The sequence below is a fragment of the Calidris pugnax genome, unplaced genomic scaffold (assembly GCF_001431845.1).
Source record: "Calidris pugnax isolate Ruff unplaced genomic scaffold, ASM143184v1 scaffold211, whole genome shotgun sequence".
Lineage (NCBI taxonomy): Eukaryota > Metazoa > Chordata > Aves > Charadriiformes > Scolopacidae > Calidris > Calidris pugnax.
In genome coordinates, this window is record NW_015091083.1 from 10,195,240 (window position 1) to 10,219,037 (window position 23,798).

Sequence of the window (23,798 nt, forward strand, 5' to 3'; positions counted from 1 at the left end):
AAAAACCAAACCAAAAAAAAGCCAAGGCAGCCTCATGTTTATTGCCCTGGCTCTGTCTCCTGGGCTTTTGGCAACGTGGTTTTTCAGCTGAGCTTCAGCCAGTTGATTGGGCTGTTAAATATCCTTCACTGGGATAAACAGCTGAGGAAGCCCTGTGGCTCACTCCAGCACGGTGCCTGTGGTGGGTGTTGCTCTTCGGGAGGGCTCAGGCAAGTACATAACGCTCTATATACTGCAATATTCCTCTCTCTGCTGCCTGCTCCATGCTCTGCTCTGCCTCCCTGCAAAACTTTTGCAGGATTGCTCTTTGGCGTTACAAGATTTACAGCAGCATTTCCCGCAGTTTTTATGCTCTGATTACCCTTGGCATCCTCTCCCTGGATAGTTGTGAGTTACCCAGCCCGCAGAAGCCATCAGTTGAAGCATCTCAGAGCAGTCACCTGCCCTGGGCAGCGGGGGATTTTGCAGGAGGTGGGATGAGCAATCACACTGCCCCAGCACTCAGCTCTGCTGCTGGTTTTGCTGAGTGGCCTTGGGCGAGTCACTTTGCCACCTGGTGCCTCAGTTTCCCCTTCTGACAGACGGGAAGAGCAGCACAGAGCGAGCAGGGTGAAACACCCTCAGAGACTTTGATAAACACAGCAATCAGCAATGGGAAATGGATTCCTGAAACTGTTGCCCATTCCCTGGAATGCACCAGCATTCCCCATATCTTACTGCTCCAGGGCCTCCCCAGCTGCTTTAGAGATCCCCATGCCCCATGTCATACCTCCACCTCTCCTGCACTTCAGCAAATTCTCCAACTATCTTTCTCAGAAGCTCAGTGGGGAGTATTACGTTCATTTTCTTTCTTTTTTTACCCCAGAGATTCCCCCTCCATCCCTTAAACTGGGCAGCCTGACAGGCTCTCACCTCCCTTCCCCAGTGCCCACTGGGCAGTGAGGACACTGCCTGCTCCTCCTGGGCATCTCGAAGACCAGCGGTACCAAAGGGTTGGCTGGACCATGAGGGCATCAAGCAGCAGGTCAATCAATGACTTTCCCCAGCTATTCCAGCCTAGAAGAGAGGGTGTTTATTACTCGTGGTTTTTTTCTGTAGTTATGCAAATATTCACACCATGCACTGTGGTCATTTCTTTTTTTTTTTTTTAATTTGGGTAAGAAAGAGCTGGGAACCAGTATCTGATGTAATGCCAGAGCACTGGCAGAGCATTTAGAACCCATTTTGATCTGTTTGCTCCAATACTATTCCTCAATCATGGAAAATCAGAGACGCTGTAAACAATATACTGTAAATACAGCTAAAATCAAATACACTGATACCCTTTAATTTTATCTAAGACTGAGTCTTAGAGAAATTTATTCCAGATGTAACTCCAGTAACAACAGTAAACATTGTACCAGAGTGGAATTCAGTCCATTTTCTTTTCCTTACTGACAAAGGATTTATGGAAACTACAAAACTGCTTTTATGAGCACAAGAGAGGGTGAAAATGCACAGCATTTCCCCTCAGTGGTCACTGTGGCTATGGGGCTTTCTTCCACTCTATTTACAAATTATTAAACATATTGACCACAGCTTCATGTTTTGAAATCAAGAAAAAAAAGAATCCATTTTTATTACTTTATTAACCTTTTTTTTTATTTAACCTGGTAATAAAACTACTCAACTGTGTGGTGAAAACTTGATTAAAATTTGCCTCAGCTCCAGGAGCCACACAGGCAAATGCTCCAGTAGTTATCTAAGTTGGTTTCCCAGTAAAAGCTTAGCTCTGCTATCGGATTCTGTTATGCGGCACATAGATCCCTGCTTTACAGCCAGCATCATTTCAGGAGGTAGTTTGAAAGCTTTCGGGCTCTCCCAGTGATTGCTTTGCTTTTCTTCCACAGCAATTACAGTCCCTTCATTTAATTTCAATGGAAACTTTAGTGTTTTAGACCTTGCCCACGTAGCTGAATGCTCATCTCTGGATCTTATTTCCAGTCCTCAGGAGGACCGGTTTTGATGACCTAGTCTGATTACAGCATCTTTGACAGCTTTAAAGAAATTTGCTCCGGGGAAGGAGACAGCTGCTGCTCTGATGAAGGATTTTTCTGAGCAGGCCTCCCAAGCTAGACATGTCAGTATGAGATGCTGCCTACGTTTTTCATCATGACCAACAGGTACGTCTAAAAAAGGTTTTGTGTTCTTGCCTGCATAGGCCAGAGTGGAGGGAGCCTCTGTCATAAAACTGCTTAACCTGCTTCTGTCAAAACGCTGTGGCTTCTTGGCTTTTTTTCCCTTAAGCTGTATATTCAGCCTCTCTGGGAACTGTGGACCAATCTTTATTCTGCTGTAAACTTGGAAACTGTCATTGCTCCTTCGGTTCATACAGACTTTAGGGCAGGAACAGTCTCTTTACAGTATCTGTAGCTCTTATACAGCCCTGGTCTTAAACAAGACTTATGAAAATGAGCATATTAGTGATGATCACTAATAACCATTATTAGAAGCTGCAATAAAATCTCTTAGCAGACTTTTTAGAATTGAATCACTATAACAGCAGTATGACAGCCTGTTCCTCTAGAGCTTATTTTGCCATTAATGTTGAAAACAAGGTAGACAACATCTCAGATCCCCAACAACCCCCTTTACCTCTAGAAAGGAGGTCTGACCTGCTTAATGTTGCATGGATCAGGAAAGCTCTATATTCCCTTCCTAATGCAGTTCCCAAACCCAGGAATTAACCTCCATTTTGCTTATATAAAGCACTTATAGTGACTGGGTCATTATTCAGTCAGGAATGTTTTGTAATAAAAAGTTTTGACAAGTATCTGAATTTGCAAAATTCACTGTCCTGGAGCAGCTACCTTACTTTTTGGTGTGCAAACAAAGCAAAGATTTCAGATTTTGGGGGGTCTGGTTGCACATGCCTAGAGCCAGAGCTACTAATGCGTGGAATGTTGGGCAGATTTGGGGTAATTCATCCCCAAAACATCACCATCCTTGGTTTTGTGTAAAGAGACTCCTCCAGCCCTGGTTTTGTACAAAGAGATTTCTGTGCAAGCAGATGATTTGAAGGACTGTGAGCAGTTGATTTGAAGGACTGGGAGCAGCTTAGTACACTGGAGCACAGGCTTCTCCTCTCCAGAGACAGCCCATTTCCTCTGCTACGTGCTGTCCCCAAATCCAGCTCTGGACTGACAAATAAAACTGATAACCACCGGTGCCAAGTGCTCCAAAATCTCTGAATTCTTTTTCCTCCTCTATATTCCCAGAAGAAAAAAAAAAAAAAATTAAAAAAAAAGAGTGCCATTTTCCTACCTTGATTTCTATTTTGTAAAAATAAAGGAGATGAAGATGTCCTTTCTGGAATAGCAGTGAGGAGACAGGGTACACAGAACAGACAGGGTATCATGGCCATGGGAACCCACCAAACTTGATTAGTCCAGCACTTACTTGGTCTCATTCTCCATCACTGATGCTGGTTCACACCAGGTTCTTCTGAGAGACATGGCAGAGTGGTGGCTTCAGGGTTCCTTTGAGGAAATCTCCTCTTCTAGTCTCAAAGCTTTTTGTATGTGCTTTAGCCAAGGGACATGTTTTGCATCCGAGGAAAATATGCAGGCTTCAAGAAAGCACCTTTCTCATGATACCCATCTATCTGAAACAGGAGAGGCATTCAGCATCTGGTTCACCCATCACTCTTCCACAGCAGGCTGCAGCCAAGTCTAAAGCATTTGCTACCACCGTGACGAATACCAGGTAAAGTCACCCAGCACAGTCTGAAGGAACCTGGGCTGGAGGAGCAGGCTGTCTGCTGGGCTTAGAATTTGTGCAGAGATGGGTGGATGTGAGGAAAATTCATTGAAAGAGAAGGAAGCGTGAAGCAGACATGCTTTCTTCACTTGTCTACTGCAAGCAGAGTATATTATTCAGAAGGTTATGCTGTGTATCAGTGCGTTGGGAGTGCCAAAATGCTGGAAGTTCAGCAGTTGTAATAAGCCAGTGACAGCAGACAAGGCAGTGGGAATATGACAGATGAAGTTACTTGGCCTTTTGGCAGAAGCCAGTAGAGTCATAGCTCAAGACAGCAGAGTGCCAACCTTACAGGCAGATTGTGCCCCTCACAGTAACATTACTTTAATAGAAATTATTGCTCTAGTCAGATAGGAAACTTGATATCTATATTTTGGGATCAACAGCACTGTGCCCTAGTCTATGTGTTTCATATTATTTCACTTAGCCAAAGAGCATATGCCATTGTACGTGCACTAAAAAATTTCAGTTCACTGCAATATTCTTTCAGGGGTGTAAGGAGAAAGGCAGCTTGACCCAAAATGATAAGAGATAAGTTTTGCTCATTTAATGGAGATCCATCAGTCCTATAGATGTGAGCAGCAGAGTTGAAAACCTGCCTGGACTCTGCATGCAGAACTCTTCACTGGAGTCAGTGGCATCCCTGATTGTGGACTGGGGGACAACCAGGTGTCCTTTTACTTTCTTTTAGAAATAGTGCACAAAATACCACTTGTAAAGAAAATATGTCAGTCAAACAGAAGGCAACTTTTCTTTAAAGAAGTCTTATAGAATCTCTTGCTAATAAAATTTTGGTTTGGACCATCAAATATGTCCATCAAAGAAATTGACACTATTTCCCAGCTCTGGCACTATCCATGCAGCAAGTGACATATCTTGCCGGAACAGGGAGAGTTAGGAAAAAGACATTTCAGTTCTACAGCTTCAGAAGGGTCACAGAAGCAGTAGAGGTCTTCTTCTGTGAAGGAGAAGTTGTGGCATCACATTTCTATCATTTTTACTGTAGAGCTGGAAAGAGTCTTTTGGCCCAGCATGGCCCAAAAGGGATCTAATTTTTTCCAGCCCTCAAATGCTAACATTAGGTAGAGAGCAGATGAGCACTCCAGTCTCGATATTTCTCCCAGAAATGCTTGCTACAGCAGGTATAATGTATGAAAGAGAGAATGCAAGACACTGGACCAGCTCTCTATACCCAGAGGTTTTACCTCTGTCAGGGAACAGCCATATAACCAGAAATATATGATAAACCAAGAGTTCGGTTTCAATTCTGCTCCCTTTAGACCCTATTAATTCACCATCTCCATAGCTGTCCTGTGAAGCTTATTCCTTGCCTTTGCATTTGTCTAGCTTTAGAAGAGAAGGCAATGTAATTTTCATTGTTTCATTGAGGAGACTGATTGAAAGGCTCATACATTTGAGATGATGAAAAATATGCTGATGAAAGTGCTCCACATCAGAAAAAGCACATTTGTTGGAGCAGAGATGATTCTGACCAACATATTGATTTAAACTGAGAGGTTTCCTGGTCCCAGACCAAATCTCTGATAAGAATGAAGGAGAGGGAAGGAGGAAAAAAAGAGAGAGGGCTGTAAGTGTTACACGGCTCTAACAAGCTGCCTCCTAGGGGTATCACATTTTAAAGATCTGAGCCAAACCTGCCAGGGATCAAAGCTGGACCTGAGTTCCAGACTTTTTGGTAAAAGCCCATCTTGGTCTCAGCTACCCCACTGTAAGATACAAATTTTCTTGGTGTAAACAGGACCCTCCCACACTCCTGCAGGCATGCCAAAGGATGCTCTGATTTGGAACAAAAACATAACATAAATCTTCAGCTTGTTTGTACAAAACATAACTGGCTTTCAACCTGGCTTATCAAACTGGTCACTCACCAAGGGGCAGACTTTGAGTACTGTGTTCAGTTTTGGGCACCTCAATACAAAAAAGACATTGACATGTCCAGAAAAGGGCATGGTGATGGGTCTGGAGCACAAGTCTTGTGAGGAGCAGATGAGGGAGCTGGGATTGTTTAAACTAGAGAAAAGGAGGCTGAGGGGAGACCTTATCACTCTCTACAACTACCTGAAAGGAGGTTGTAACAAGGGGGGATCAGTCTCTTCTCCAAAGGAACAGATGATAGGACAAGAGGAAACAGCCTCAAGTTGCACCAGGAGAGGTTTAGACAGGATTTTAGGGAAAAAAATTACACTGAAAGGGTTATTAAGTATTGGAACAGCCTGCCCAGGGAAGTGGTGTAGTCACCACCCCAGAGGTATTATAAAAATGGGTAGACATAGCACTCAGAGATATAGTTTAGTGATGGTTTTTGTCAGTGTTAGGTTGATGGTTGAACTAGATAATCTGAGAGGACCCTTCCAACCTTGACAATTCTATGATTCTATCTGTATATCCTGATGTCCACAACCATTCTTTGATGGGCTTTGATGGGATTCTTTTTGCTTGCTTCATTTCCTCGCCTCAGCTTAATTTGAGATGCAATTAAATATAGGCTCCAGAAGCACTTGGCCAGTTTTGGAAATTGTACCTATTACTTTTTGTTAAACCTACTTGTTTTACTCTGAAAACACCGGCCTCCAGGGCTTGGAGAGGTGGAGGAGAGAGACTTACATGCTAATTACAAGAAATTAAATCCAGAACAAATATTGGCATTAATAGACTTAACATTAATGTAAAGTGTCTGCCAATGACAGCAGGATTTGCCAATTGCCTTTTATACTCTTCTTCATCCAGTATCACCATCCAAACTCTTTCCAATTCATGCATATTTTACTCATTTAGGTTTTTTCTCACATATCAATCTGCTTGTTTTCTCCATTTTTCTGTTCTTCTTTCATGTCATTAATCTAATCTAATCCCCTTCCAAGGTGACACTGCAAATAGAGCTCAAGAGCATTTACATCAGTGACTTCAAATCATCTTATGCAGCGATGCCTGCATTTAGGTGCTTTAGGATTCCCTTGGCTTCTTCCCTTCTCATTGCCATCAGTCCCACTAGCTGCCCTTTTCAGGGCCACTTTGGCATTAATGGCTACTGGGTTTTTAAAATCCATTGAGGACAGACAGCAGCTTGCAGAAGTCAACAGGAGCCTTTTGATATCTGGGATTTAGACGAGACGGCTAATCCCCTTTTTAGTCTATACCCTGCAGTCATCCCAGCCTGAATCCTGCTCAGGGCAAAACTCACCTGGGGAAATGAGAAATCATTACAGAAAGAGCCAGAACACAACAGAGAGCACAAAGTGATTACTGTTAAAATGTAATTCCTGAAGATAATTCTCTTCTGGCTGTTTCTGAGGGTTTTTCTTTTCATGCCTTTTTAACCTCCCATTCTGTTTTATGCCAGCTCAGCCATCCTCTTGCTGGCAGTGGGTTAATCCTTCTCATTCTCATGGCTCTGTCCCTCTCTATCTCATGGCTGATGACAACCTTGCCATCAACTGCGTCCTGGATGCTTTAAACAAAGGTTTCAGTTCCACTCCTTTTTGTTCCTAAAATACAATATGCATGTGACAAAAGTTGACTCAGAATGACATCGTTCACTCCAGCCTGTCCATCTCCTACATCCCACATCAACAGGACTGGCTGGTGTGGAAACAGTGAGTCAACAGCAGATATTAGCATTTGGTTACTTGGTAACTCTGATTCAATCAATACATGCTTCACATTTTAGATCCCAGTGGCAGGATGAACAGAACGAATTAGAAAACCTCAGGTGGAATAAACCTAATGGCTTATGGGACTTTTCCAAAATAAGAATGCATGTTGAATGACAAATAATCACTTGGCTGTAATCTCAGGAGTCTAATTATGAAATGGATGTGGAATCATTCTGTAATTATGTAGAAAGTTCATTTCAGCTGCCCAGAAATTCTCTCTGTGTGTACTATATATCATCACAAGTACTCTGTGGTTATTTGTAACATCTACTTGGAAAGACGCATGAATAAGAGAGGCAATTTTAAGAAATGGAGATGGATCCATGCCTTTTATAAGTCAATGGATTCATGCCAAGGATGAATTGAGACCAAGTTCCTCAACAGAGTTAAATCACTTCTAGCCAGTCCCAATAGAGCAGAAATCGCTCTCCCCTGCAGTGAGGATGTTCTAACCACAATGCAAAACCTTACTCCATGTTCTGCTCAGTGTTTATGTCTCTGCCTTAGAGCAGAACTCAGTTCAAAACCAGTACAAACCCTTGCACACTGTGGTGCCACAGGTCCAGGCAGATGGTCATCACTCAGAATTGCCTGTTATACCCACAAATAAAGCCAGGCCTCTGCCTTCAGAAATGAGTTCTGTTGTGATGGATCAGATGGCTGCATGTGATATTTCCATGCCTAATCTAAGTTTTGCAAAAGTAGCAACGCAAGGCTGCAGTTGCTGGATGAATAGCCCCAGGTCTGCCTGTCTACGTCCAAGGGGAACTTCTAGATCTGTGTGATCCTGAAAACCTCCAGGGTAGTAACATATAAAGGGTGAAGAGAAGACCTCACTAGGAGATTAGCCTTGTGGGTCCTTCATGGAGAACCATGGGGACCGTTGATGTTGTGCTTCATGCTGAACACACTGCCCTTCCTTTGGCGGGGGGAAATGCACCTGGGTATGCAGGTCGCAGGCGTCACAGGAATTAACAGATATGCAGAAAGGAAAACTGATTGCTTTCAGTGAAAACTGATTGCTAGCTGGCTGTGCACACCAAGTGTTATCAGACCACCTGACCATTCATTGCTCTGTCTCCATAATGCTTTGTTGTTGATCATTTTTTCCCCAACTCCACAAAACCGCCCCATTTTAGAGTGACCATCAGATCAGAGATTAACCGTGACCCTTCTGTTCGTGCAATACACATGGAAACGCACAGTCCAAAGGGCTGATTTTTATCTTAAGGTTGGGATTTATGCTGTGCTTTTGTCCCTAAAAGGTTTGAGGAGCAGAAACAGTGCCGTATGACACCTCATGGGTGTCCCGCACCTTCCAGCCGTAAATCTGTTTCTCCAGAGGCAGAAAAAGGAAGAAGGCACACAGCTAATTATGCTCTGTGGGCCAATTTGCCTTTGTATTTCCTGATGTATTCCCTGACTGGTGGAAAATCACTCTTGGCAAACACAAAACTTACCTTGCTGCCAAAAGGTGCATCTCTAAATTATTAATCAAGAGCACACAGAACCACGAAAGGTGGAATATTGAACAAAGGCTCAATTGACACTCTGGAAGTTGAAGAAGATATGGAAGACTCCCTTCTAATTTATTTATTCCTTTTCTGTTCTGTTATCCTGATATGCTGCTTCCAGTTACCAGTGCACCCCGCACTGTATGGTATTACGTGATTTTGTTTTCAGATTGTTGAAGATACAGTTACTTCATTATTAATATATATGCACTGTGCATATCCATGAATATTGAATATATACGTGTGTGTAAACCTGCTGGAAGTGTTCATAGTTAAGATAAACTAAGTCCATTATCGCAATGAGTGACTATTTCTATGACCCTATTTGTAATAAAGCCAGATTCAATGATATGAGAAAATTGCTAGGTTTCAAAATAATTGAGCAAGGCCAGACGAATCCCCACAAAGGCATCATTTACAAAGTACTTTGCTTGTCTAAAATATTTATTCCCGCAGAAGGAAATGGAAAAAGAGTTCATCTGGTTACACAGCTATCCTCTGAGCATAAAATTGTTTTATCATGTTATGTTTATTTCCTAGACATCTTCCATTGGGGTTTTGCGGGAAAATAGTGGATGTGCAGTTAGTTCCTTTGTGTGGACTGTTCATATTTATTCACTGGGAAGTCAATCATGTTTTGTTCAAGCTTGTTTTGTTTTTGTGCTGAGCAAACACTTAAGCAATGCTTTTCTTGTAAAAACTTATTTGCATATATAACAAGCACCATTCACAGTTGGCACCACACAGACAGTTGAGATGTCTTTGCTTTCCCTCCTATGTACCATGAGAAGTAGTGGGGTTCTTCCTGAAAATGCTGGCGTTGCTCGTAAAGACTGCAGTATATTGTTTGTGCTTAAGGACTCCATCAGTAGTTACAGATATTTTTACTTTGTCTTGTATTGAAAGCCTGGATAGATTTTTACTATTAAATGCTACCAGCGAAATGCTTCCAAGCAATCTACAGACAAAGAATTACTCCCAGTAATTATCCACTGAATAAATCTGAATAATGAATACGTTCACAAAAGTCACTATCTATTTGTGAACAATTAGCTGAAAGAAATAGAGGTGACACTCATCAGCTAAATAATTCATTTACGATTTCTTTGTCCAGCTTTGGTTCTGACATATGTTGCATGAAATGAGATCAAAGCTTAGATGAAAAATTACTTTAAAAAGGAGGGGGCAATGTTAAAGGAAATTTTTCCAGCTTCCAAAGCAGAAATTATCCCACTATTGTAACTATTATTTATTACTGGTGATTTCAGAGGCTAGTGAAGTTATTTTCCTTTTTCTTTCACTTCATGCATTAAACTGTGTTTTATTCCTAATGTGTATCCAATTTTAGGTTGTTAAACTGCAATCAAAAGCACTTAGGAGGAATGGATCTGTCCCTGTTATGGGATTTGAACTGACATCTTTATCCACTGGAACTTGAGTGCCCAGGTAACTACTAATTATTCAAGCATTTACTACCATTGCTATCAATATGATTAACACATTGTGGGATAAAAGTGAGACTGGCACTATGAAATGATCATTCCTAGCATTTGGACAGCAATCTTTCATGAAAACATTTATAAGCTGCCTAATTATTTTTCAATGACATGAACAGATAAATTGTTTACATTTAAGGTCAATCTCTAGAACTGTAAAGAAATGGTTTCTGGCATCGAAAATGATAAATGTTGTCTCCATATGTCCATTTCTTGAATACGACGAACCCCCTTGACTTTTCTGAGAGGATTTTTTTTAAGAAAATACCAAAAATTTGCTGATCATTTTTTAGAAAAAATGTAAGACCTTTCTTTCCATAAAACCAGCTTTAGTGAAAAAGACAGGAATAGGATTTTTAATTCAGGTCTAAAAGCTCACAAGCTCACTGCCGCTCTCTGCAGGAATAAGAGGTTGCACGAGACCTTCTTATGTGCCTTTCTGGATGACACCAGTAAAAATAAATGAGACAAGTCAAAGCTAGATGAAGACTAGAGTTTGACTTCCCTCTTCTCACCTCCATCAGTTTTGCTGGCCAAAGTAGACTGGTAAATTCTTTCTTATATTAATTAGTAGCAAGTGTACAACAATAAGAGGAAGGAGAAAGCAGAGGAGAAAGCAGGGACCATGGTTTGAAAGGCCTTGTCACCTTTCTGTCTAGGATCTACTACGAACAAAATTTTGAAGCATTACTTTTCCCCACCGAAAGTTCAGCTTAGATATCCCAAAATAACCGCTGTGAAACACTTGCAGGACACACCAGAGAGGGGATTTTGAGAGCGTTTCACAAGGCCTGCAGCTGTGAGCCGGTTGCAGCATGAGGAAAAGCCCTCCATCACCCCAATGCACAGGAAAGAGAAGGTAAGGCGACAATACATTCAGTGAAGAGCCCCAGGCCATCGAAATGTGTCCTTCTCCATGTTGCTACTGCTTTTACTGCTGGAAAGGGAAGGGTTTGAGGACAGCGGCCCTTATAAGCACAAGGGCAGTGAGGCTCAAAGGGGCCTGCAGGCCCCACATCAGCTGTGGATGCCTCCCCTTCTGTACTGGGCCAGTTTTCTCTGGGGGAAGATCCCGACCCTTTCTATGTACTCACTCACTCCCAAAATCCCTGAAAGAAAGATTAAACCAGTGAAGCCTGCAGAGCTGTTGTGCCCTCTGGTTCCCAGTGTCAATGTAAGCATCTTGCAGCCTTCACTCCACTGCTGGGTACGTGCAAAATGAGGGCCAGTTTGAGCCTGCCATTTTCCGCCTGGAAAATTACACACAACTAAGCACTTTGAACATGCCACAGCAAATAAATACCTCCAGGAAAAGAACGAAAAAAGGCTCAAGCTTGTGCTTGTAGAGACAGTAAACCGTCGTATTTCAGCAGTCATGGCAGGTATTTCTGACTGGAAATTGTATATTTGATGATGAACAGCCTTCAGCATTTGACAAGGGGCTGTTAAAGCCTCTTGAACAGTAAATCACCTCTCTTCCTATCAATAATCTTATTATAATATCTGTAGAAATGTCTAATGTTAAAAACCCACTTTATTACTATAATAATGGATCTAATTTGTAAAACATATAAAGTGAGGCCATAACTGTACTGGAGGGAGATATACGTGATCCCACTATATCTATATCATTTTCTGATGGCCTTACCCACATGTGTTTAACGGGAAATGGTTTAAAATCAATCCAACTTGCAAAACTTTTGAGATTGGGAATAGTTTCTGGAAAGGATATTAACATGATCATGGAAATGAATCAATCATGATAAAAAGAACAGCCTCAACTTCATGTTTATGCATATAAATATGTAGGTGTTTATCTGTGATTTGCTCTATTCAGCCCCTTCCCAGTTGCCAGGAAAGCCATGCTTTCCAGCTGCACAATCACTATTATCACTCTGTGTTATTTTTGGCTACCGAGTATATTTCAAGTAACGTCATCCTTCCCAAGCCAACGCTGGTATGAAGGGCGGAAACTCTTCTTTCCACTCCTCTGTCATTTGCGGCTGTTCCCATCTGCTCAGGGGCACTGCCTGCTCAGTCCTCGCTGCAGAGGGATCTCCAGACACTCTGCCCTGGTCCTTCCCATTTTCTTGAGCAAGTGGCTTTCCAACCGAAGCTTCATGTGGGAGGCTTCATGTTGGCATCCAGGGTACATGTCCCAAATATGTCCAGCCCCACCTTCTGATCCTAGTGCAGAGGAGCTGCGGGTAAGTAATCTCTTGACGAGTGATAGAGTCCTTGTGTCCAAAGCCCAGAGCTTTTCACAAATGGGTTGTTTTTAAGGGCATTTAATTTCCTGACTAGCACTTTGGTAGGTTTCCAGCTCTTGTCACAGTATGTTAACACCGGGTCTCTGTCTGTGGGAAAAGCATGTCATTTTTTTCCTGACACTGCGTAGCTTTGATTTCCACAGGTTGTTAAAGCCTAGTAAATATTGTAGATGTCACTTCCTTTTTAAGGCCGTCTTTGTCTAGGTGCTACCCAACAAGCCAGTTGCTTAATATTTTTCTCTTCTGATGTGATATAACCTTTAGGGGTTTGGAATAGCTTGTATGAACAAGAACTGCACATGGAGTTAAAAATCTCTTCAAAAATAAGGTTCAGTTTCCTTGGCTGTGCCATGGGAGGAGCCCTCCCAGCTAAAACTATAACCACTGTTAGTGTGAGCTGGGTATCTTCTGCTGTGTCTCCCTAAACCTGTTTCATTTTACACAGAGTAATTAAATATTCATCGTGCCAGAAAGTGTGTGTATGTGTGTGTGTGGCTATAGCAGAGTGATTAGGGTACTCACCTGGTAGATGAGAGACCCTGTTCCCAGTGACTGCTCCAATGAATATTTAAGTATTTCATATTAAGTATTCATTGGAGCAAGGAGAGGAGCAGATTTCTCCCACCCCCAAGGGAGCACCAAAACACCAGGCTGTAAAGTCATTCTTTCGTTCGTTCTTTCTTTAGCTCAATGAATATTTAATTATTCGAGGCCAAACAAGACAGCTTCAGTGGCAGAGTCTGAGATTCCCTGTTCCCACGTGTGCACCACAGCATCTGATGATGAGGGTGTGTGTGTAAGAGATGTGGGTTTATATTCCCTTGGACTTAGAAAGAAATTGAATCCAGGTTTCCCATACCCTGGATGGGTCTTCCATCTTCTGAGCTGCTGAATGAAAAACACAGAGCTCCAACACACACTGTCCCTGGTCATGAGACAGAGGTAGAATGGATGCTTGTATGACTCCAAGCTCAGAGAAATTGTCTTTATCAGTGACAAATTAAGCTGAGATCTGGTTTATAAATCCCTCAGGAGAAGGTATCAAAGCTGAAGGTGTTCCTCACTCCTGCTGGCAATGTCATATGCCTTTCTGAGATTATCCAGAGTGTGATGTGTAGAGAAACTTACTTATCCTCTCTACTCTGGGGTCTGACACCCCCAGACTGCAGGTTACAGGACTTAATCCTGCTTCTGCAGACCAAAAAACAGGTGTGTGAAATGGGGAGTGTGGGGAAAGCACCCAAAGAAAAAAGGTGTAGGGTAAGGGTATTTGAGCCTAAAAATGGGCAAAAGTAGTGAGCATTGAGGAACAGAGAGATTAAAGCAGGCAGAAAAACATGGAAAAAGAAGTGGGCAATCACCAAGTGACATACAAGGGGAAATGACACACAAGGGGAAAAAAAGGAGCAGGGACAGTGACTAGAAGGACCAAGCAAACCTTCTAAGAAATAATACCCTTTACCTAGCAGAGGAAGCGAAGGAAGTAGAGGAAAGAAGTAAAGAAGGTGACTTTGATCTTAAAGTATAAAAAAAAATGTGAAGAATCTCTGCCACCCACTTAGGTCTTTGAAAAGTTGAAAATTTGCTATCTGCTCTCCACTTTCAGAGGACAGTGGGTGTCTCTGAACCAAAATGCTTTGGATTCATTTTGGGGAGTGTTCCTACACAGAGAAGTGATTTATTTTTATTGTTGCAGCTCTGTTTCTTGTCATTTGGCAGAATCCACAGCAATCTGATTCTGTTATCAAAGACTGAATGTGGCTTCCAAGCGAAAAAGAGAGCAACAACATAAGAGTAATATTTAAGGGGAAATAAATTACCTTCTCATACCCATCAGGATAGTGTCCAAACCCAAGACTGCTGCACAGTCTCAGTTGTTGAAATAGCAACACTGCGTTCAGAACAGAGCTGCTTAGCTCAGAACATTTCAAAGGTGCTCCCAATGATATGGTTCATATATTTCATATCGCGTTTATGTTCGTCTACCCCAGGGCTGTTGAGCAGCCACCTTCAATAACTGTTCACTCCAATTTAGAGAAATCCTTTCTGAACACTTTGCTGTCCGTTGCTTTAACCAGCCTTTTCCCTCAGAAGACAGCTTTAGAGTACTGAAGATCTATGACAATGAAGGAATATCCATATTGTCTTGCTATAAATATTACAGTGGTCTGACTATAAATGTCAAAACAGATGTGTTTCATATCATGCCCTTCAGGGGACATGGTAACATAGCCACGAAAGCTCAAAGTTTCCCCTAGATGTATTACTCCAGTTTGAATGGCCATGTGTTTTGTGTTTTGATCAACTCTTTAGACAGATGACAGTAGCTATCCTCCTTCAATACTGAGGAAAAGGCCACCTGTGGACCAAGCTGTGGGGGAAAAGAGGAAAGCAGAGAGAAGGGTTCGATTTCGTGAGCCAGAAGAAGTCATTGAACATGGTACGCTCAAGCTACTAAGCCTTTGGCATGACCTTTCCAGCCTTTGACATTCACCCTGTCTGTCTACATTAACTTCCCCCTGTCATAACGTTATGTGTGATTTGGAGCTCAGCACGGAGCAGAGGACAGACAATTTTTGCTCTGTGCTCTGCAGAATTGTATCTGGTCCATTTGCCTGCCTGACCCGGGAGGCAACAAGCTTCTCCATCCCATTAGAGCAGCCTCAGGGCTGTTCTCGTGGTGACCTCCTGAGTCAGCCCCCGCAGGGATCGTTGTAGAGCATGGGTTTGGCTGAGCCCAGAACAGTGCTTCCACTGGTAGAAAAGGATCTCAAACTACATTTGAACACAAATTTAAGACCAAATTTGTCCTCTGGATAACCAGGATGTAATGGCAAGGAGGGAAGCAGCCCCTTCAAGTTTCTGAGTAACATGCGTGCCATCAGATACAATAGTAAAGGTCTGAGCCTGGCTGGCCAACTGGGGCTAAAAGCTGCCAGGATGTAACCCTTTCTGCCAAGGAGGGTACCCAAGGAATGATAGAGCTAACATAACCTCTGGGCTTTCACTCATGAGCCAAAAAAAACGGTTTGCAGGTCAACTGGGAGTGCCCTGAAGCAGAGGTCTGGCAAAAGGATCCAGTCTGCACTTCTGCACGCGCTATATACAATTCATAAACAAATAAGAACTGTTGCTTCATTCCCACCTTTACAAACTGACCCAACTAAGAAAAATTGCATTTATTGATATGGAACTAAAACTGTATGGTTTTGTTACATCAGTCAGTAAAAACACAGGTGACAGAATGGTGACATTTCTATGTCACCCGCCTGTTTGGCCGGCTACTCAGCTTCTAAAATCAAAGCTTGGCAGCTACTACTGTGTTTGTACACAGACCTTGCACTGGTTTTGCAACACGTTGTTTCTGTTGCCTCCTAATGCAGGAGTGAAAAGCTGTTTCTTGACAAGGCTGTTGACACAGCCTGGGCTTTCCCATCAAAACTGGACTCCTGGGAACACTCGCTGAGTCGGCCCTAAAATCTCTAAAGGTCATGGGACTGCTCAAGAATAGGATTTTGATAAGATGTAATACCTCCTTCAGCTCCCTGCCAGGGTCCATGCCCCTCTATCAGCACTGGTAGTCCTGCAGCCCAGTCCAGCTCAGGAGACCTGGTTCATCTCTCAGCTTCTCTGAATTCAGCACAGCCACAACTGAGCTTCAGGGAGCTGCAAGGACATAGAAGACTTGGAGTCTTTTCCATGAAGACATGAGAAATGTCCTAACCCATAATTAGCATTCTGTGTTGCAAACAGCCCGTGATTTAGACAATTTGTTGTTTGCCCATGCAATATTATTAATGTAGAGGCTGGTAAGACAAAGGTTGCTGGCACCACTGAATTTTTCCATTTTGTGGATTTTTCATCCTGGATTGTATCTGGGTCCTGGTTGCCAAGCGGAGGCAGTTCCAGGATAGTGTTGGATGAAAATTGCATCTGCCAGTGGGCTTTGCTTTCTTCACTTTCATTCTTCTCTCAATCTGATGGTCTGTCTCCTTTCCCTTCCAGAAATTTTGTGGAAGAGGGAGGTCTTTTTTGCTAGAGCTAGCTCCTGACCTCCTTGCAACACCAGCAATCTCTTCCTCTGAAATCCCCCAAACAATCATTTTTTTCTCACTTTTCTGAAATAAACCTACATCTGCATGTTTGCATGGAGTGGGCAGATCCTCATCTGGCATAAATCTGTACAGACAAAAGTGCTGTAAGAGGTAGCCTGGCCTCTATAAGGCAACAGGCAATTTCAGAGACACTGCTTGGTGCTTGCTTTCTTATTTATCTGCTGCAAGGAGGCCTTTACAGGCATGTAAGAACATTTTCATTCTGTTTTCTAGCCATTTCCTGCTGTGACTACATGGTGGGTAAGTCAAAGTTTCACATTATAACTGTGAGCCATCCGTGGCACTAACCCGAGTTTGCTTTGTGGCTGCTGGGATGCACTGTGCAAATATATCCTCCCTATTCAAAGCATTTCATGCTGTCAGTGGTTGTTGCTTTTTCTTCTCAGCATATAAAGTACAAGGTGTTGATGAGGTCTGGTGCAGTATTTTAAACAAGACATCTAGTCAGACAAATAGTGGAAACAAAAACGAAATCCCTGAAGCTATTTTTAATTTAAATATAATTAATATATTTTATGGCAATAGAATAGGTACAGGTTTTTCACTAAGATATGCAGGGAAAGCACCCCAAGCAAAACAATAGTTCTCCCTGCTGACTTTCATATGTGGGGAAGAGACAATTCATTTATATGCTGGCAGCAGGGTAGAAATAATAAAAATAATCTGGTATTCCTTTTTTGTTTGCAAGGATGTTTGAGGCCAGCCAGCCTCACAGACCCTGAAGCAAATGTGTGTACCTGGATGTTCTTATGATGGTGATCATTTCTAGAGGCCCTGGCCAGCATCCAGCCCCTGCTGTGTGCCATGCAGTAAGGGGAAAGGGGTACATATATTCCTGTATGTATATACACACACAGACAGAGCCATAGTGTTTGGAGGCCAAAAGGAAGCAAATGTCCCCACACCCCCAGCTGTTAGTATGGCCCAGGAAGAGGGGTTGCACGCTCATGCCAATGGCAATATCAGCTAAGGTGGTTATTGGGCTAGGAGCAAGGTATCATAGGCTGGAAAGAGCCAGGTGGAAAAGGAAAGACCAAATATTCACCAGGTGACAGTGGAAATGTGTGTCCAAGGCAGGAACTAGCACAAAATCTCCTGTATCCCAGTCAAGTGTTTTTCTCAGATGAGCTGCCTTTTTCTTAGACTGGGCATGTGGTTACGGCTGAATGTGCTGTTCCAACAAACAATTCGACTAGCAAATTTAAGCGTTAATTTTCCATTTGTAATCCAGAATAGAACAAACTTACATTTAAGCACATAATTGCAGTGATGTGCAGAAACTGGTGCGATCATAACTCATTGCTGTTTTGTGGGTGGGATTATTCTTCCACGTTATTATTTTCCTGTTCCTGGACTGAACATTCTCCTTAATTGAGAGGATATAAGAAAAAAGAAAGTTTGCTTTTGAGACCAACCAGAAATTTCACATGGAAAGTAACTTCTGCAAGATCACAAAAGGCTATAAGCACTTCATAGAAAAGGGCTGATGTGAAAAGCTGTTTAGCTTTCACAGAAAACTTTCACCATCACCAGGTATGCTCGTCAGCCAGGCTCCATGCTTTGAAAATCATATAAACCATTCACAGAATAATGCCAAATAAACAAATTTATAAAAGTTGAAGTCTGGTCATGGGTAATTTGCAAACAGAAAGAGGGGCTAAATTCAAATGAGTAAATTATTTGCTGCAAATAATTCACTCAGATCTATTATGGGACATTGATTTGGTTTCTGGTTAGCTATAAAGTAACTGCCTATTAACATTTTACCTTTTCCCCATACACTTTTTGATCCATTATTATGTGTTTCTTGCTTGGTTTTATGACTTTTACCTTCCTCTCTGTACGTTTGTATGACAGTTTAATTGACTGCTGTGTATTCCAGGGCTCATAGTAGAAGCTAATTTAAATATGTTACAGATAATATTGGTCCTTTACCCATTATAATACACACCACATTTTTATCTCCTTATTGATTACGTGCATATGGGAGGAAAATAGCTGCACACTACAGGTTTTTATTCAGGCATGAATTTGGCTTTATACTGCATGTTTAATACTCAAAGTGCTTTATAAAATAATAGCGTTGACTGTGCAATGACTGTGCTGTCAAACAGAGCAGCCAGATCTGAACCAAACTGGATCCCCAAATCCTATGGGGCCAACGACTTATATGTAGCCCATTGATTTCCACATGTCAACTGTGCCTGACCTATGGCACTTTAAACATCCTTGAACTATATCTCAAAAGCAAGAAAAAAGTTTACAGTGTCCTCCTGCTTAAGAGCAAGTGTTGAGTATGTTCCAGTGCAATTAATCTCAGTTCTTACTGGAATTAGCAAGAAGCCCAAACAAGCTGAGTTTCCAGTGAAAAGGACAGAAATCTAGATCTTCTCTCTTTAAGGAACATTTTGTGAGCATTAAATAATTAGATGAGGTAGCTTAATATTGTCCTAGTATTTAACCTAACACCTAACTTAAAGGTATAAAAAAAATAATTGCTGGAGGGAAATTTGAGATCATGCATTAGCTATGGTAATCCTGTTCTTATTGTATATAATTAAACTCTTTAAATGCTCCATTAGATGAGATCTTTTATACTCACCACCCTCCACCGGGAGGTGTGACTCACTGTCATTTAACTGATGCCTGTGGAAGTACTCACAACCAGAGCCCCATGTACCCTGCTGTTCCCAGAAAACTGGGACAAAGGCATCAGCAGGGGGTCAAATTTGGGAAGTGTTTAAGATGACACTAAAATAATGCTGCTTTTTTTTTTTTTTTCTCCTCATCACCATTCAGTAGATGACAGGTCATCATCTGGATTGCCCGTGCTCTTATGGCTCTCATTTTGTGCAGTGCTGGTCCTTGCTGTGAGTCTCTACTACACCAGCATGAAGCAAGATGTCAAAGTCCTGGAGGAATTTCAATCTCGACTTGTTATCTTCTTTCTTCAGATAAGGCACGTTGCTCAGAAATGCTGGACTTGGTTTATGAGGCAGTAGCAATGTCCTCTGGCCTGACAGATATCTCAGAGCACTGCTAACCACCATGTGGCAGTGCAAACCTCCCCGTCTCTTCCAGCCACATGCGGGGAACACATGAGCATCCACCTTGAAGAGCAAGAAAACCACCCCTGTTGTGCACTGTCCGGCAGCTACTTGTTTCCCTTGGTTTTTTCTTTTTTTTTTTTTTTTTTTTTTTTTCCCCACATTATCAAACCATGTTTCTCCTCAAGCCTCCTAAGAGCTATTCTGCAAAAGTTAAAATAAAGCTGAGCTATTGCACAAACACTGCTCTGGTGGCCAAAGGCTTGGCAAGCTGCTATATTTATACACCTGAAATGATTATTAGTAAAATCTTGGCAAATGGCTTTCTTGTTTCCCTTCATCCATTTCTTTTTCCCTCCATGGACAAAAGCTGTTTCTTAATGTTTCAATTGACTCCCAGGTGTGAAAAAGCCCATGAAAACTCATTTAAGCAGTAAATAGTTTATTTGCCTAACATAATAAATAGTGGCATTGAATCCCAGGTTAATTATCAAATCAGTAGTTTAATCCTCTGGGTTTGATTCAGTCCATAAACTGCACGAGCTGAGCTTACAGGATTTATGGTAGTGCTTGCATTCAGCCAGAGGTTATGCATTTATGCCTGGGTGTTCAAGGCCTGGTATAATGGCAATATGACCTGTTTATGAAGGTGTGGGAGGCAAAGCCCCTTTACCCTTCCATTGTCCCACCACAGCATGCATCTCTCTGAAGGGAATCCTTTTAATGGAGATCATGCAACAAACATGGAATGGTGCTCTGGATGTCTGAGAGGAGAACAAATGAGTGCAAGCTTAGGAACTTCAGCTGTTTTCTTCCTAAACAATGTTTTCTTCTGCTCAATCAGCTTTTTAGACCTTAGATTCTTCTCAAGTAGCGCCTGATGTGTGCTCAGGTTTATCTGGTGTGATAAGATTGACACTACAACCTGTAAGAGCCGAAGAAAAGGAAAAAGGAAAAAGTAAAAGATAACACTGCAGAGAAGATGGAAGAGATGGAAGTGATTTCAGTGGCTGTTCTGCTCCTCCTTAGCTGCCAAAGGCCACAGCAACTGGAGGCAGAGGGGTGGCTGTTCTCCTGCTCCTCCTAAGATGCCAAAGGCCACAGCAACTGGAGGCAGAGGATGCTGCAGGAGGAACATTTAGCTCAGGGGGCTCTTTGTGCAAATCACTCGTGCACCCCAGCTGGGAGGGCAAGTTTCACCGCTGCTTCCCTTCCCTCTCCCCTCTCTCAGCCCTGACGCTTAGGTAATAAATAGGGGTTTTAAACTTGTGAGCCAGTGACTGTCTGACGAAAAGGTTTGGATTGGTAGATGCAAGGGGCAAGGGGGTCATTACAACTTCTGTTTTCATTTTTTCATGTTTATGATCTTTGCAGTGTTTACATTGAAACTCTTTGGCAGATCAGTGGCATTCTTCTTCTGGCTGTGGGTTGAGACATCCTCCCAGCACGTAGCAAATAACCACTTCAAGATGGGAGCCTTTTTCTGAAAGGATGGCTCCCTCACTGTTAGTCATGACACGTTGCATCAAGAAAGTGTAGCCTGAGCTGACAAGAACAGAGCAATCTCAGGAGCAAGAGCAATAGAGTGAACCCTTCCAGTAGGTTAGCAACCTGGTTTCAGTAACTTTAACACAAGTCAAAGGGTTAAGGTAAAACAGGACCTCCTCTTAGGACTGTGAGGGAAGATGCAGAGCCAGCATGAAGCCCATATGTGTGCTCATCTCCAGGAGATGGGCCTGGAACCATCTTTCCTTGGGTCTGCTGTAAAAGGAGAATGGCCATGTTCTCCCAGTTGGAGGCCCAGCCTTATGGCTGTGAGCAAGAATGGCTATCACATCTGGGCTGTCAGGGAAATTAAGCAGAGGAACAGCTATTCTTGGCTTCTGCCCAGGCTCTGGTTGGGACAGTTTTGGACATGGACAAAGGCAGCACTTGAGTTGCCTGTTGAGATCTCGCCGTGGCCGTGCCAAGGCCTCCCGGGTCAGGATTGTTTACTGCAGTCACTCAGAAAGGTGGCAGGCTGCAGAAAGCCCAAACACATTTGCTGCAAAGCCAGAATATTTGAAATAAATAAAAGCTAGACCCCATCCCTGGGAGAGAGGTAGCATTTTGCAGGTGAAGAAACTTGGGCTGAGAAAGCCAATGAAGCAGATCAATAGCAAGGCTGGGAAGAGGAGCAAAAATCCCAATCCTGGGCCTGCATTTAATTACTGCTGCACAGCTTCACTGTGGACTCACCTGTTTTATTTCCTTCTCAGAATGAAGCTTTTTTCCCAGCCAGGCGTCCTGCTTACACAGACACACACACAAACCCCTTTTTCCCACTATGCCCCTTCTTCCTGTTCTTTATCCAGCACAGATCTATCCTCAATGCTGTCAGCTGGATGGGATTTCTCCTTTTCAATTCTGGTTTTCTAGGTGTGACGTCTTTGTGAATCCATGAGTTTGGAAAAGCTGGTAGGAGCTCTAAAATTACCCAAAATCAGCTATTTATGGTAATATTTCCCTTGCTGGCCACGCTGGGTAGTATTTCCCTTTAGTACAACTCCAGAGAACTGCTCATAAAGAGGTAAAAAGGGAGAAGGAGTATGTAATTTATTACAAACAGTTGAGATGTTCACCTGAATTCACACTGGTGACAGTGTGGTGAATTGCTTTAGGAGTCAAGAGTCTTGCAGCCAACCACCTCTGAAAAAATATTTGATCCAGCTTGGAAAGGATCATGTTTTAGCTTTAAAGGGCTGAAAGAGGCAGTGATGGAGGACAGGACTCCTGCAGGAATTTTTGAAGCAGCCCGGCGAGTAGGCGGGCTTCCCAGGAGCCTGGGGTGGCAGGAGTCAAGGGGCCAGAAGAGAGTAGAAGGAGGTCTGAAAATGGGCTACTGACAGGGCCTAAGGGTGGAAATGCTGCCTAATATCCCTTATGCAATGAGTATGAAATAAATGCAGGACAGCAATCAGCAGACCACAACAGGATGGGGTACGTGTTGTTTTGAGAGTGTTCAGGACATTCTTGGGGCAGGAATGGAGGGTGGCTGCCAACAACCTCTTCAGCCAGGCTCACCTCGTCAACGGCACCTGATTGTACGAGCAGGGATAGCCGTACCCATATGATTAGAGGAGATAGAGAAGGGGAGCAGTACCCATATGATTAGAGGAGATAGAGAAGGACACAGTGAGATGACACTCGATTTCTTTTGCATTAACCTTTTGATGCACTCAGCATTAGCGCTGGTAAAAGGCAGCCCCAAAGTCTGCTTCTAGTCCCACTCCCTCCCTCCATCTCTCCAACCCTGTGAGACTGAAGACAAGTTAATGGAGAAGGAGAAGCCCACAGCAGCAATTTTAATTGTCATTTCTGCCTTTTGCCACTTCAGAAACAAACAGAAGGGCTGGCAGCATGTGACTGGAAAAGGATATTACCAGCTGTCCTCAAGGAATTACTCAGGAACATCTAAGATAATAGTGTGGACTTGTTTCTTATTAATTCCTTGCTCCGAGATAACTGCTGGGAACCTTTAGGCCCACATCTTACAAGAAAGGATGATGAAGAAAATTAACCAGTTGGCATTTAGAAAATGAACCTGCCCATGCAGACTGTGGTCCTTCTTTATATGTGGTAACAAGCTGCTTTTCAGTTGCATCTGACATGGGAGCATCTTCTCCCTGCCTCCAATGGCATTAGGGTTCACTGCTGGAAGATGGTACCAAAAGGGCTCAGGCAGCTTAGGATGGTCGCCCATATCCACGAGTATACAAGATGTGGCATGGAGATGTTGGGGAATGAGTACACGAACTAGGACGCTACCACTGATCTTGAGAACAATCTTTCATCTTACACTGTAACAATTTAAATTCACCTTCAAAAAACAGGCACAGAAATAC

The 23,798-nt window shown here is 42.7% G+C and overlaps 1 protein-coding gene and 1 long non-coding RNA gene across 3 annotated transcripts; both read left to right on the top strand.

Moving 5' to 3' along the window:
- Positions 1 to 2,086: 2,086 nt before the first annotated feature.
- Positions 2,087 to 11,341, top strand: LOC106897105. The gene is made up of 3 exons (XR_001413721.1): positions 2,087 to 2,162; positions 10,335 to 10,432; positions 11,234 to 11,341. It is a non-coding gene; the product is annotated as an uncharacterized LOC106897105 (long non-coding RNA).
- Positions 11,342 to 12,472: 1,131 nt separating this feature from the next.
- Positions 12,473 to 20,237, top strand: LOC106897028 (chromosome unknown open reading frame, human C14orf180). Of its 2 annotated transcripts, none has more exons than XM_014957396.1 (4): positions 12,473 to 12,689; positions 15,066 to 15,192; positions 17,081 to 17,107; positions 19,670 to 20,237. In XM_014957396.1, exons 1-4 carry the CDS (start codon positions 12,603 to 12,605, stop codon positions 19,867 to 19,869), a joined length of 441 nt encoding a protein of 146 aa, XP_014812882.1. In that variant the 5' UTR covers positions 12,473 to 12,602; the 3' UTR covers positions 19,870 to 20,237. The 2 variants fall into 2 exon arrangements, with proteins under 2 accessions (XP_014812882.1, XP_014812881.1); XM_014957395.1 differs by having other exon boundaries at positions 12,477 to 12,689; positions 19,667 to 20,237.
- Positions 20,238 to 23,798: the final 3,561 nt, after the last annotated feature.